Source organism: Rhinatrema bivittatum, chromosome 7, assembly GCF_901001135.1.
Source record: "Rhinatrema bivittatum chromosome 7, aRhiBiv1.1, whole genome shotgun sequence".
Lineage (NCBI taxonomy): Eukaryota > Metazoa > Chordata > Amphibia > Gymnophiona > Rhinatrematidae > Rhinatrema > Rhinatrema bivittatum.
Window position 1 is genome coordinate 135,359,212 of NC_042621.1, and position 12,263 is coordinate 135,371,474.

General features: G+C 46.9%; 1 protein-coding gene across 13 annotated transcripts in view; it reads right to left on the reverse strand.

The window, feature by feature from the left end:
• ZFAND4 (zinc finger AN1-type containing 4) overlaps window positions 1–12,263 on the reverse strand; it is a 217,234-nt gene that overhangs the window by 64,819 nt on the left and 140,152 nt on the right. For 12 of the 13 annotated variants that reach the window (XM_029609188.1, XM_029609190.1, XM_029609189.1 and 9 more), the window contains one exon: window positions 2,680–2,734. The exons of the other annotated variant lie outside the window; for it this stretch is intronic. In XM_029609188.1, the coding sequence (XP_029465048.1) occupies window positions 2,680–2,734 (55 nt within the window). The remainder of the gene's footprint in view (window positions 1–2,679; window positions 2,735–12,263) is intronic. 13 annotated transcript variants of the gene reach the window in all.

Here is a 12,263-nt window from a genome sequence, read left to right on the forward strand (position 1 = left end):
GTGAATGATGTCATCAAAGGCGGAATAGTCGGCATTGTATATTGCTTTGTGGAGTATGGTGAGGACTTTGAATTCTGCTCTTTTTTCAATAGGGAGCCACTGTAATTGGTTGAGAACAGGTGTAATGTGATCAGCTTTTCTTGTACCTGTTAGAACTCTGGCTGCAGCATTCTGAAGGAGCTGCAAGGGTCTCAAGGAAGATTTTGGAAGGCCGATCAATAGGGAGTTGCAGTAATCCAAACCTGAAAAAATGAGGGCTTGAAGGACAGTTTTGAAATCATGGGGGTGGAGTAGGGGTTTTAGATGTTTAATTATTTGAAGTTTGTGAAAGCCTTCCTTTATTTTTGTGGAGATGTGTTTTTTATAGATTAGGTCAGTGTCTAACCAAACACCCAGGTCTTTAACGCTCTCTTTGAGAAGGACGAGGGTCTTGTCAAAGTAGAAGGGTGGAATTGTTAAATGTCCAGGATATTTTTTGGCAATTAGGATACATTCTGTTTTGCTTGTATTTAGACATAATTTGAGATGAATTAGCAAGTTTCTGATAGTATCCAAGTGTGAGGCTGCTTTAGACATAGCATCTTCTATCGAGGAAGAAATAGGAATGAGTAATTGAATATCGTCTGCATACATGTAATACGTTATGTCAAGACTAGATAAGAGATGGCAAAGAGGGGTTAGGTAGATGTTGAATAGGATTGGTGAAAGTGCTGATCCTTGAGGCACACCTGTATCGAGGGGGACAGGAGAAGAAGACTTTTCTATGCCAAAAAAATGGATTCTCAATGCCAAGGTCTTTCTGCAAAAGATGGTGCCAATACGTTTTCACTGCTGAGGAGAATTTATACCAAAGGGGATTGTCTCTGCACTGATGAAGAGATAGTTAGGTAGCACATATGGCCTTCGGCGCCAAGGGACTAGACTTTACATCACCACATTTTGTGTGCTGAGACTTTTCAGACTCATGCCACTGATCATTAGATGACTGTGCCTTTTTTATTTGGCCTCTGCACTAAAGAATTCTCCACCTTAATTGCTGAGGTGGAAATCTGATAAGATTGTAAAAACTCCTTTAAGGTATAACCTCTAGACTATGACCTTGGTAACATGTACAGGTTGCTCAGTTATTAACAAAATAGAAAGAACTGAGAAACTAAGAGTCATTTTAAAAGAGCAATGGGGATATCTTTTGAATCCTGGCTCATCTGTCATCTCGAAGAATAGCAATGCTAAATCAAACAATCATGACAAAAAAATGTACTGTTTTTTTTTTTTTTTTTAAGAGATTCAAAAAATAGAAAAGAATTAAGAAAAAAAAAGATAACCCCAAGGGGAAGAAATGACTATGAGAAATTGGTTGAGAGAGAGCCAAAACACATCCTTGCATGCTAATGGAACAAAATAAACTGAGGAGACTTGTGTGGTGGAGGCTGCACAGGAACACCCTGCAAATGCCCAGAAAAACCTTTTCAGTCTATGTTTTCCATCTTGGCGCCATCAGAAGACATCACTCACTTGTGTAGCTAGTACTTGTCCTGCTTGTCCATAGCGAACCTTTCTGGCCCACCAGTTTACTCAATATGGTCCGGGTTTTAAAAGGGTTACGCGTGCTGGGCCTATTTTAAAAAGGCCTGGTGATGCGTGAAAGTCCCAGGGTTTGCAAAAAGGGGCGGGGCAAGGCTCCCAGCACAGCGGCCATATTTGCTGCTGTGCCAGGGATCGCGCACCAGCAGTTGGCTGGCACGTGCAACTTACTTCAGGCGTACATGTGCGGTGCTGGGTAGCGCGTGCACATGTAGGCCGCGCGCACTTTTAAAATCTACCCCTATGGATTTATAGCATGAAAATAGCACTTGTTACTTAAATTTGTACAAATTCCTTTGCCATCAAAGAATAGTTAGTATTACAGTCTAGTGTGCCACTTATCACACTATGCTACTGTAGATCATCTCTCTCTTCCTTGTTCCCAAAACACCCAGTTCTCCAATTCCTTACCCTATGCAGTCTCCTATCCTTATTCCATTCCTTCATGGCATTTGTCCCTCTCTTTTTGTTTTTAGGGACCTCAAGTCTTTCCTGTCACTTCCCTGTCCCATTTATCATCTCTCTCTCTCTCTCTCAATTACTGAGCCATGTTAGTTACAACTAGAGACAAAGATTTTGTCACATCTATCAAGTCAGTTTCCTTAGCAGCCATTATAGATTTATTATGGTAAATAAGCCTGTCAACAGGGAATCTCTAGAATTTGACAAAATGCACTACTGATCAGCTAGGTCAACAGCATCTTAAGTAACAACCCAAACCAAAAAATTGTGGACCTGGGCTATTCCTAAATTCAATTTCTGAATAAGATGAAACAAATGACTCAAATAATCAGATGAGAAGAAACAAAGAGAAAAACTGTGCATGATAAATTTATGTGCCAGTTGGATGGGAAAGTCTACAGCGCAGAATTGTGTAGGTCTTGAAAAAAAGGAAATTCAAGTACATAAGTTTTCCCAAGGCATGCATATTCTCATTTGCAAGGCAAAAAAACTATTAGTTTATGGCAGGAAAATTATTCCATAATGCTAGAAATCAGAAGTTGTAATGCATGTCATGTTTTCTTTACAGCAACCATTCCCACATATTAACCAGACATTTCCAGCTTACGGAACTCAGAATACTCTATTGCTTACCTACTCGTCTCCCTGGGGCTCCACTAGTTCCATTTATTCCATGCCCATGAGTAGACTACAATAAAAAAAAAAGAGGGAGAAGGAACATCTAGCAGGCTGATTTAAAAAACAGATAACTTACAGTCCATACCTAGATGTTACATACCAGCTTATTGCTCAAACAGAAAAGTCTATATGCCATACAACTGCAGACAGGCTGGTGAGAGAGGTGTGAGGTCACATTAGTGCTCTGTGCCTTTCATTCACTTTCTGCCCCATTTCAACTTTTTATCCAGCTGCATGGAGGGGCTTTTCTGGCATGTAAAGCCTGGCTTATACAGCCAAATTTGAATTTATCATTTAGGGGTGGATTTAGCTTCCTAACCAGGGAAAATGTCTCCCCACTCAATAGCTAAATTTAGTTGCTCAAAAAGCTGGTGGCTCCAAGCGTGGCGAGGTCAGGCCAGGGGACAAAAATTAGGCATACAGACCTAGACACTGCAACAGCAGGCCTATAAATAAGTGGCATGATTTTGACTATATAGATTTAAGAGAATTTTCAGCCAAAAAACCTAGCTTCCTAAATTCATGTAAATCTAGTCAGCCAAACCAGGCCACCCAGATCAGGTGTTCAGCTATGGCTGAAAACTGATCCCTTCATCTTTCAAAGAAAAGGACACCTTCTGTATATGTGCAGTATTTCAAAGGTACATATGAAACTTGTTCCCTTTTTGATTCATATATATGTATATATAAAACAATTAAAAGCACAGGAACATTATCTTCAAAAACCTATGTATAAAACAAAACCATTGAAGAAAAAAAAAAAAAAAAAAAAAAAGACAGCTCATAGCCTAAAGGCAAAACCAAAAATAATACATTTATTACTTCAACAATAGTCACTAATGCTCTGTATTCCTAATAGTAGCCATGTTTGAAACAAGCTATATTGGATTGATCCATACTGCAATGTTACAACTTGCATCATATGCACACTTACTCCTGGAGGAATTCTGCACAAAAAATGTAAAATTCTGCACACTTTATATTCGTCAAAATAAATCAGAGTTGCTTACCTGTAACAGGTGTTCTCCCAGGACAGCAGGATGTAGTCCTCACATGTGGGTGAAGTCACTGGACGGAGCCCTGTCACAGAAAACGTTTCTGTCAAAGTTTCTAGAACTTTTGACTGGCACACTGAGCATGCCCAGGATGCCATAATCCTTGTAGCCACAGGGGTCTCCCATCAGTCTCATTTGTAGCAAAAGGTGAGAGTGAAAAAATAAAATAAAATGATTTTGGACCCAACTGTGCAGGATAGTGGATGGGTTTCATGAGGACTACATCCTGCTGACCTGGGAGAACACCTGTTACAGGTAAGCAACTTTGCTTTCTCCCAGGACAAGCAGGCTGGTAGTCCTCACATGCGGGTGATTAGCAAGCTACAGGCTGATTCATATTTAATTGGACCAACAGCATACAACGTGCAACAGGCACAACAACTGGTGTACTGTTGGGAAAAATGAGGCAGCCTGAAAATCACAACAGATGGATGTGGAAGGAGTTGGGATTATACTGGAAATAAGTTCTTTAAGACGGATTGGCCAAAGGCAGAGTATTGACATCTTTCCTTGTCCAGGCAGTAATGTGCTGCAAATGTGTGAAGAGAACTCCATGTTGCAGCTTTACAAATCTCAGCAATCGGTACTGAATGATAGTGTGCTACTGAGGTTGACATGGCTCTTACAGAGTGCGCCTTCACTCGTCCCTGGAGGGGAAGGCCTGCTTTTTCATAGCAGAATTCGATACAGTCTGCTAGCCAGTTGGAGAGAGTTTGCTTGCCCACTGCAACTCCCGGTTTATTTTTATCAAAAGAAACAAAGAGTTGGGTGATTTCCTATGGACTGCCGTGCGGGTTAGGTAAAATGCAAGTGCACGTTTACAGTCCAATGTGTGTAAAACTCTCTCTCCCTGATGAGAGTGAGGCCTTGGGAAAAAGGTGGGCAAGACTATAGACTGATTCAAGTGAAAGTCAGTTACCACTTGGGAAGGAATTTAGGGTGAGTACGCAGGATTACTCCGCCATGTAGGAACCTTGTATAGGTGTTATTATTTACGAGAGTTGTGGGTGGATCCTTGGACCGTGGCAGATGACCACACCCCCCCCGGGGGAAGATCCCGAGAGGGACCACCGGTCAGGCTCAGAGTTAGGAGACAGACACATACTAGTTCTTTTATTAGACAGTATCCTGAACCACCAGAAGTGGCAGTAGTGAGCTGGAATGCCTGGCTGGGCTGTAGTCCCTCAGATACTGGAACAGCGATCCCTGGAGGCTGAGCTGTAGAGAAACTGAAATACTGAGTAGGCAGGGTATGCAGAGTTCATGGACAGAACCTGATGGTAACACTCACACAATGTCTCATAGAAGCCCAGGAGCTGGAATGAAGTAGGCCCTCGAGGAGAGAGTACCTGGTTCCAGGGAAAGCTCTGAGAGTGCGATGGTAACTCACAGATGTAGTAGGCAGCAATGACTTCCAGGCAGAAGTGAATTCCGAAGAAGTCCGGGAACGAGGGCCCTCAAGGAGAGAGTACCTGGTTCCAGGGAAATCTCTTGAGTGTGCGATGGTAACTCACAGATGTAGTAGGCAGCGATGACTTCCAGGCAGAAGTGAATTCCGAAGAAGTCCGGGAACGAGGGCCCTCGAGGAGTGAGTACCGGTTCCAGACTGCAAACTACAAAGTAAGAGAGAGAGAGCAAGGCCCCCGAGGAGCGGGTATCCCTGGTAAGTCAGAGAAAGCAGAGTAGCTTGGAAAGTCGTAGCGAGTCCGTTGCCATTCCTTGCTAACTTGAGTTGTTAGCAATTCAGAGACCTTTAAATATCTGAAGTGGATGTCATCATCTCAGGGGGACACCCCTGAGGTTCGTGCCACTTCTGGTACTTGAGGCGGGGCCGCGCCACACACGCACCCCTAGGCATCAGGTCAACTTTCCATGTAAGAAACTTAACATCACAGGAGTGCAAAGGCTCAAACGGGGAGTGCCTGAGCCTTGTAAGCGCCTCATTTAAGTCCCATTCAGTGACTGGTGGCTGTAGAGGGGGCTTAAGTTGTAGTAAGACCCTCAAACCGACTCAAGGGGTTGCGCTGTTACCGGAGCATCCCCTACTCCCTTGTGGTACGCTGAGATGACACTCAGGTGTACCCTCACCGAGGAAGTCTAGAGACCAGAGTCCGAAAGGTGCCAGAGATAGTCTAAAAGAGAAGGAGTGGGGCATGAAAAAGGATCGATACCTTTTTGTATGCACCATATGGTTAATCAATTCCACTTAGAATGATAGGATTTTCTTTGGAAGGCTTTCGTGAAGCTACAAGCACTTGAGAGACATCAGTTGAAAGGTTGAGTGGTTGCAGGATCAAGCTTTCAACATCCAGGCTGTGAGGGATACAGTTTGAAGGTTCGGGTGGCGTTACATGCCTTGGTTCTGAGTTATGAGAGTGGGTGCTGTGCCCAGGCGAATGGGTTCTCTGATCGAGAGGTCGAGAAGCAAGAGAAACCATATTTGTCGAGGCCAATACGGGGCTATGAGTATCATTGACCCTTTGTCCTGTTGTAGTTTCATGAGAGTTGGGGGATAAGCATATAGGAGGCCTGTGTTCCGGGGCGAGCGATGGCGTTCATGGCTAGCGTGTGTTGCCTGTGCAAGGAGTAGAATTTGTCCACTTTGTGATTCAGTTCGGATGCAAAGAGGTCGATTGTTGGTTGACCCCAACACCGGAAGATTTTCTTCGTTGCCACAGGATCCAGTGACCACTCGTGAGGATGGAACTGTCGACTGAGGTGATCTGCTAGTACGTTCTGTATGCTTGCTAGGTAAGTGGCCCGTAAATGCATGGAATGTACAAGGGCCCAGGCCCAGATCTGCGCAGCTTCTTGGCAGAGGAAATAAGAGCCTGTGCCTCACTGCTTGTTCAAGTACCACATTGCAACTATGTTGTCTGTTTATATGAGAACAGTCTTGTGTGAAAGGCAGTCCTTGAACACCTATAGAGCAAAATGTATAGCCCAAAGCTCTAGGAAGTTGATCGGAAACGTTGCTTCGAGCTGTGTCCAAGCACTTTGAGTTTGAAGATTGTTCACAAGAGCTCCCCAACCCAAGTTGAATGCGTCTGTGGTTAAAGGTCACTTGTGGAATTGATTGCTGGAAGGGTAGACCTGTCAGCAAGTTGGCTTTATTTGCCCACCAGAGAAGCGACAGACGTAGCTGGTGGGTTACATGAATCTGGGATGAAAGAGTTGAGTGGCTTGGAGCCATTGAGATTTCAAAGTCCATTGAGTTATTCTCATGGCCAGTCTGGCCATAGGAGTAACATGGACCGTGAAAGCCATGTGGCCCAGCAACATTAGGAATTGATGGGCTGAGGCTGTTTCTTTTGTGCGCAGAGACGAAGCTAGCTTGGAGAGTGTGTCTGCGTGGTCGTTAGGCAGGAAGGCCTTTATGACTGTGGTGTCCAAATCTGCTCCGATGGAAGTAAGGAGATGGGATGGAGACAGGTGGGATTTTTGGTAGTTGATGAGGAATCCCAACGAGTGTACTAGATTGATAGTGATCTTGAGAGCTCCTTGCCTGGATTGGCTTGATTATTCAGTCGTCCAAGGTAAGGAAACATGTGTATGCTGCTCTTGCGTAAATGGGCTACAGCCACTGCTAGGCACTTTGTAAATACACGGGGTGCCGAGGCAAGTCCGAAAGGCAGAACCCAGTACTGAAAATGTTGATGTCCCGATGGGACATCAACATTTTCAAAAAAAGCGCAGATGCTTGCTGTGCTGTGGGAATATTGGAATGTGAGCATAAGCGTCTTGAAGATCCAGAGAACAGAGCCAATCTTCTTTTTGCAGAAAGGGAAGCATGGGGCCCAGGGACACCATTCCGAATTTTTCTTTCTGCAGAAATTTGTTGAGATTGGGGAGGTCTAGGATGGGGCGGAGGGCGCCTGATTTCTTTGGAATGAGAAAGTAGCAGAAGTAGAACCCTCTGCCCTGTTGTACCAGGGGAACAGCTTCCACAGCCCTGGCACTCAGAAGGGTGGGCAGCTCTGACTCTAGAAGGGTTGTGTGATCTTTCTTCATCCACAGTGGAGTGGGTGGTGAATCCGGGGGTACCATGAGGAAGTTTAGATGGTATCCCTGGGTTATGATGGATAAAATCCATTGGTCTGTGGTAATGCACAGCCAGTTGGTTATGAAGTGGTGAAGCCGACCTCCTACTGGCAAGTCTGGTTTTGGATTTGTGGAGTGGCTGCTGTTCTCTGGATAGATTTCAAAATCCAGAGGTTTGGCCAGTTTGCGGGGCTGGCTGAGGCCTGGATGGCTTGGGCTGTCATGGATGTCCTCTCTGAGGTGGTTTGGTTTGTCTCACATGAGATGTAGGTGGGTATTACCTGCGTGAGCGATAAAACGGTCTTTTGGGGTCCCTTCTCGTGTGGTCCTTCTTGCAGAGGAGGGAGCCTCCGTAGTAACCGTGGACATTTGACGCAGGGTCTCATGCTGGTCTTTCAGTTGAGCCACTGCGTCCTGTATTTTGTCGCCAAATAGATTTTCTCAGCGAGCTTGTCTTGGACTTCAGTTTGCAAGTCCGATGCCTTAAGCCAGGCCCACCTTCTAGTGCTGATTCCTGTCGCTGACAAGCGAGAAGCAGTCTCGACAGAATCATAAGCAGCCCTTATCTTCATGCTTTCCAGCCTCAAGGCCTTTGCGTAGTATGGCATTGAGGTTATCTTGTTGTTGCTGAGGAAGCGTCAACTATTCCCTGAACTTGCTTCCAGAGATTCCTCTGATATTGTGTCATGTAAAGTTGATATTGTTGTGTTCCTGCTCGCGGGCCTAGCCGCAAGCAGGCACTTACCTTCGCGGCATGGAGCCGCCGCTGATCTTCGCAGCAGGAGCCACAGTCAGCTGTTTTCCTTTACTGCGGCAGGAGCCACGGACTGTGGTGTGCCTCTCCTACTCAGCGGACCCTGCCGCCGTGCTCCAATGCAGCTGGAACCGCCACTGATGCTCTCTCCATCTTTGCGGCCCGGAGGCCATAGTCCCCGGTCTTTCCTTATGGCAGGAGCCACCCTCAGTTCTCTTCAAGCGGCAGGACGCTGCTGCTTCACATCGGGGCCTGTTTCCTCCGCATCTGTGCAGGGCTGTTGTACAGGGTCCTGCACTTCCTGTTCCTGTCTTCCTAAGGCGCGGGTCGCGCCTCCTTCACAGATTTAAAGGGCCTGAGGCCGGATATGCCCCAGGCCCCACCTGGACATCTTCTGATCTTTAGCCCTATATAAGAGCCCAGCTTCCAGTCCTTGGTTGCCTTCACAAGGAGTTAGTCTCTTCTTGACTTCCAGTCTTTACTCCTGCTGGTATTTCCTGTTCTTCGTGGGATCCCTCATTGTTCAATGTTCCTGGTCTCTTCTGGATATCCCTCGTCTTGTCCTGATGTTTTATGATGTTCCTGATGTTCCTTCCTGATGCCTCGTCTCCGCTTCTACTTCCAGACCTTTGGTCCCTCATTGCCACCTCTTCTGGCGTGCCATGTCGTATCTCGTCACCTCGTAGCATGGGCCGGTCTTCTCGTTTGCAGCGCAAGCCTCCGGAGGATCATCCTCACCTGAAGCCAAGTCTCGTCTTGGTCCCGTGTCTCATGCCTGAAGCCAAGTTTCATCTTGGTCCCCTATCCTGAATCTCATTTTGGCCCTTGGATGTTCTTGTGGTTGCTCCATCCATGCCTAAGATTGACTGAACCTGTTCCATTTCAGCGTGGTCCGTGACCAGCCATTGGTGGCTGTGTAGGGCGCACCTTGGTACAGGCTTCTACTGAATCTTCGCCATGTTCTGGCTTCAACTTCCACGTATTCGTCTGGAGTCTGCCTCGCACTGTCCCGTGGGTCCACCCTGTGGTGGGCTGTGTAGGGCACGCTGTGTCGCAGCCTCAACCCAGTACTTTATTTTGTTCCTGAACCTTGATCCTGAAGCTTCACGCCCCAAGCTTCTCGTCTGAGTCTTCACGTTCCACAGTCTTCGTCTGCCCTTGTCTCCTGTCCGGCCTGCTGCCTTTGCCGTTCCCAGCCGCAGGTCCGAAAGGGCTTGGAGTAGTCTGAGGACCACTCAGAGACCAACCTTGTGTGGTTGGCCTGAGGCTGTGCAGGTTGGCAGGGGCCTGGGCTTCGTCTCGACCCGGACACAGATTCGTCTCACCAGCCTCTGCATTTCCTCGGAGCTCCTCTCCGGGTTCACCGAGGTCCAAGGCACACATTTCCTATTCCCGCACAGCAGCTGCTGGCTTCTCATGAAACATCTAGCCAAAGCCTGTGTGTGCAACAGATATGCAGCAATGCGTGACACTAGCATAGAACCCTGAAAGATTTTTCGACCCAAAATATCCAGGAAGTTTTGGTCTTTTCCAGGGGGAGATGAAGAGTGAGGGTGCAGTCTCCTGGCCTTTCTGTGCGGATTCAACTACCACTGATTAGTAGGGTAGATGTGGCTTTTGGAATCCTGGAGTATGCTGGAGTATGCTTGACCAGAAGCCAATAGTAACAGGTGGGAGAGAGAAAAAGGGAAATAAAAAAATGGATAAAGTGCGTAGCTTGCTGGGCAGACTGGATGGGCCGTTTGGTCTTCTTCTGCCGTCATTTCTATGTTTACTGGTGAGACAGTGCAAGGGTGCTCCCATAGACGATGTTTGAGATCCAAGAGAACCTCATGGACAGGAATAGCCATAATTTCTTTGGGAGCATCAACAAATTAGAGGACTTCCAATGTTTTAGGACGTGTCTCTTCCTCTGTGACCAGGTCAAAAGGGATTGTCTGACATTTCCTTTATAAAATTAGCAAAGGAGAGGTCCTTTTGGGGGAGACCATCTCCTTTCTTCCGGAGGAGATCTTTCTGATAGTATGTGCTCCGTAGAAGTGTCTATGAACATCCTCCCATGGGTTATACGGGATCTCTGTCTGAGATCCCGAGAGAGGGAAAAAAGCTGGTACTGCAGGACATGTTGTCATCGACGTATCCCTTGATGGAGGATGTGGCAGCACAGATAAAGGTTTTGGTGGCATTGAGGGGAATCGTGGGCGTCTTGGTCCTGAGAGCCTTGATGGACCAGGAACCGGTTCCGGCTTTGGTGGAAGCAGTGCTGGAAGATGACTGGAGTCCATGCCTTTGTCTTCTGAGGACCCCGGAATGGGTATCAGGGGTTTCAGTGACTCAATAGGTTGTTTTGGCATCGACAGCCCAGGCTGAGTCGGAAGGGCACCGATGAGTGTGTCCAGGCGGTCGAGTAGCAGTGTAAATATTGATGGTTCCGGTATGGGGACCGGCATCGATGGCGGCTGTAGATTCTGGAGGGCATTGAGGACCGCCTGTCGGACAAGCATGTCCAACTCCTCCCTGGAGGCTGATATGGGTAACACAGCTGCAGGGGGAGGCAGTCTAGGGGCTACGGACACCTCCACAGGTTTTTGTGAGGGCTCACTACCCAGCACAATATCGGTGGGGATCGCCTCGGTATCTTGGGTGGAGAGGAGGTGAGAGGCTCCTCTACCTGTGTCCTCTTCGTAGGCGCGATAGCCATCAATGCCGATGCGGTGTCAGTGCCAGCACCAGGAGTGAAATCGCATCTGTGTCAGTGATGGTATTTCCCTCCGTGCTTGGTCCGGTCCTTCTCTGGCACCGAGGAAGACAATGCCGATGCCTTAGATGTTGTCTGTGATGGATGGTTACCGCTGCCTTGGTGCTCCCGGCGAGGTTTGTCAATGGATTTCTTCGATGTTCCTGCCGGTGACAACTGGGCCGACGTCGATGGAGTTATCTTGATTTTGAAAAGAGACTCCATCTTGTCCAGGCGAGCCTGCCTGCCCTTCGGGGTCATTTGAGCACAGCTTGGGCATTGATGAACGTCGTGTGATGAGCCAAGGCACAGCACACAGACATCATGCAGGTTGATAATCAACATGGTACGGGGATACTCCGGACATTTTCAAAAACCCGTCGCCATAATGGAAAAAAGGGGCTGCAAAAGTGGTCGATGGCCTGTGAACACTGAGGAAGGGGAAGCAGGAACAGACCGAAGACTGTGGAATTTACTCATCGAGTGACGGAAAAATGATGTCGTGATGGGAGACCTCTATGAGGGAACTTTTTTGTGAAATAAACTTCAAGTGTTTCCGTGAGGAAAAATAGTGAGAGAATTCTCACAGAGCTCCTAACCGCGAGGCAAACTGCAGTGCGGAAAAAAAAGAGACTGAAGGGAGACCCCTGTGGCTACAGGGATTATGGCATGCTTAGTGTGCCAGTCAAAAGTACTAGAAACTTTGACAAAAAAGTTTTCCGTGATAGGACTCCGTCCAGTGATGTCACCCACATGTGAGGACTACCATCCTGCTTGTCTTGTGAGAATACAATATACATGACAATCTTAAGTAATTAGTTTAAAATGTAATACAGGAAAAATTACTTAAAGATGCAGAGTTTTAAGTATTTGAGCAGAATTTCCCTAGAAGTTCAGTGTCTCTTTCATCATCTCTCCCTACTTCCCTGGCCAGTCTCCTTTCACTTTGCCC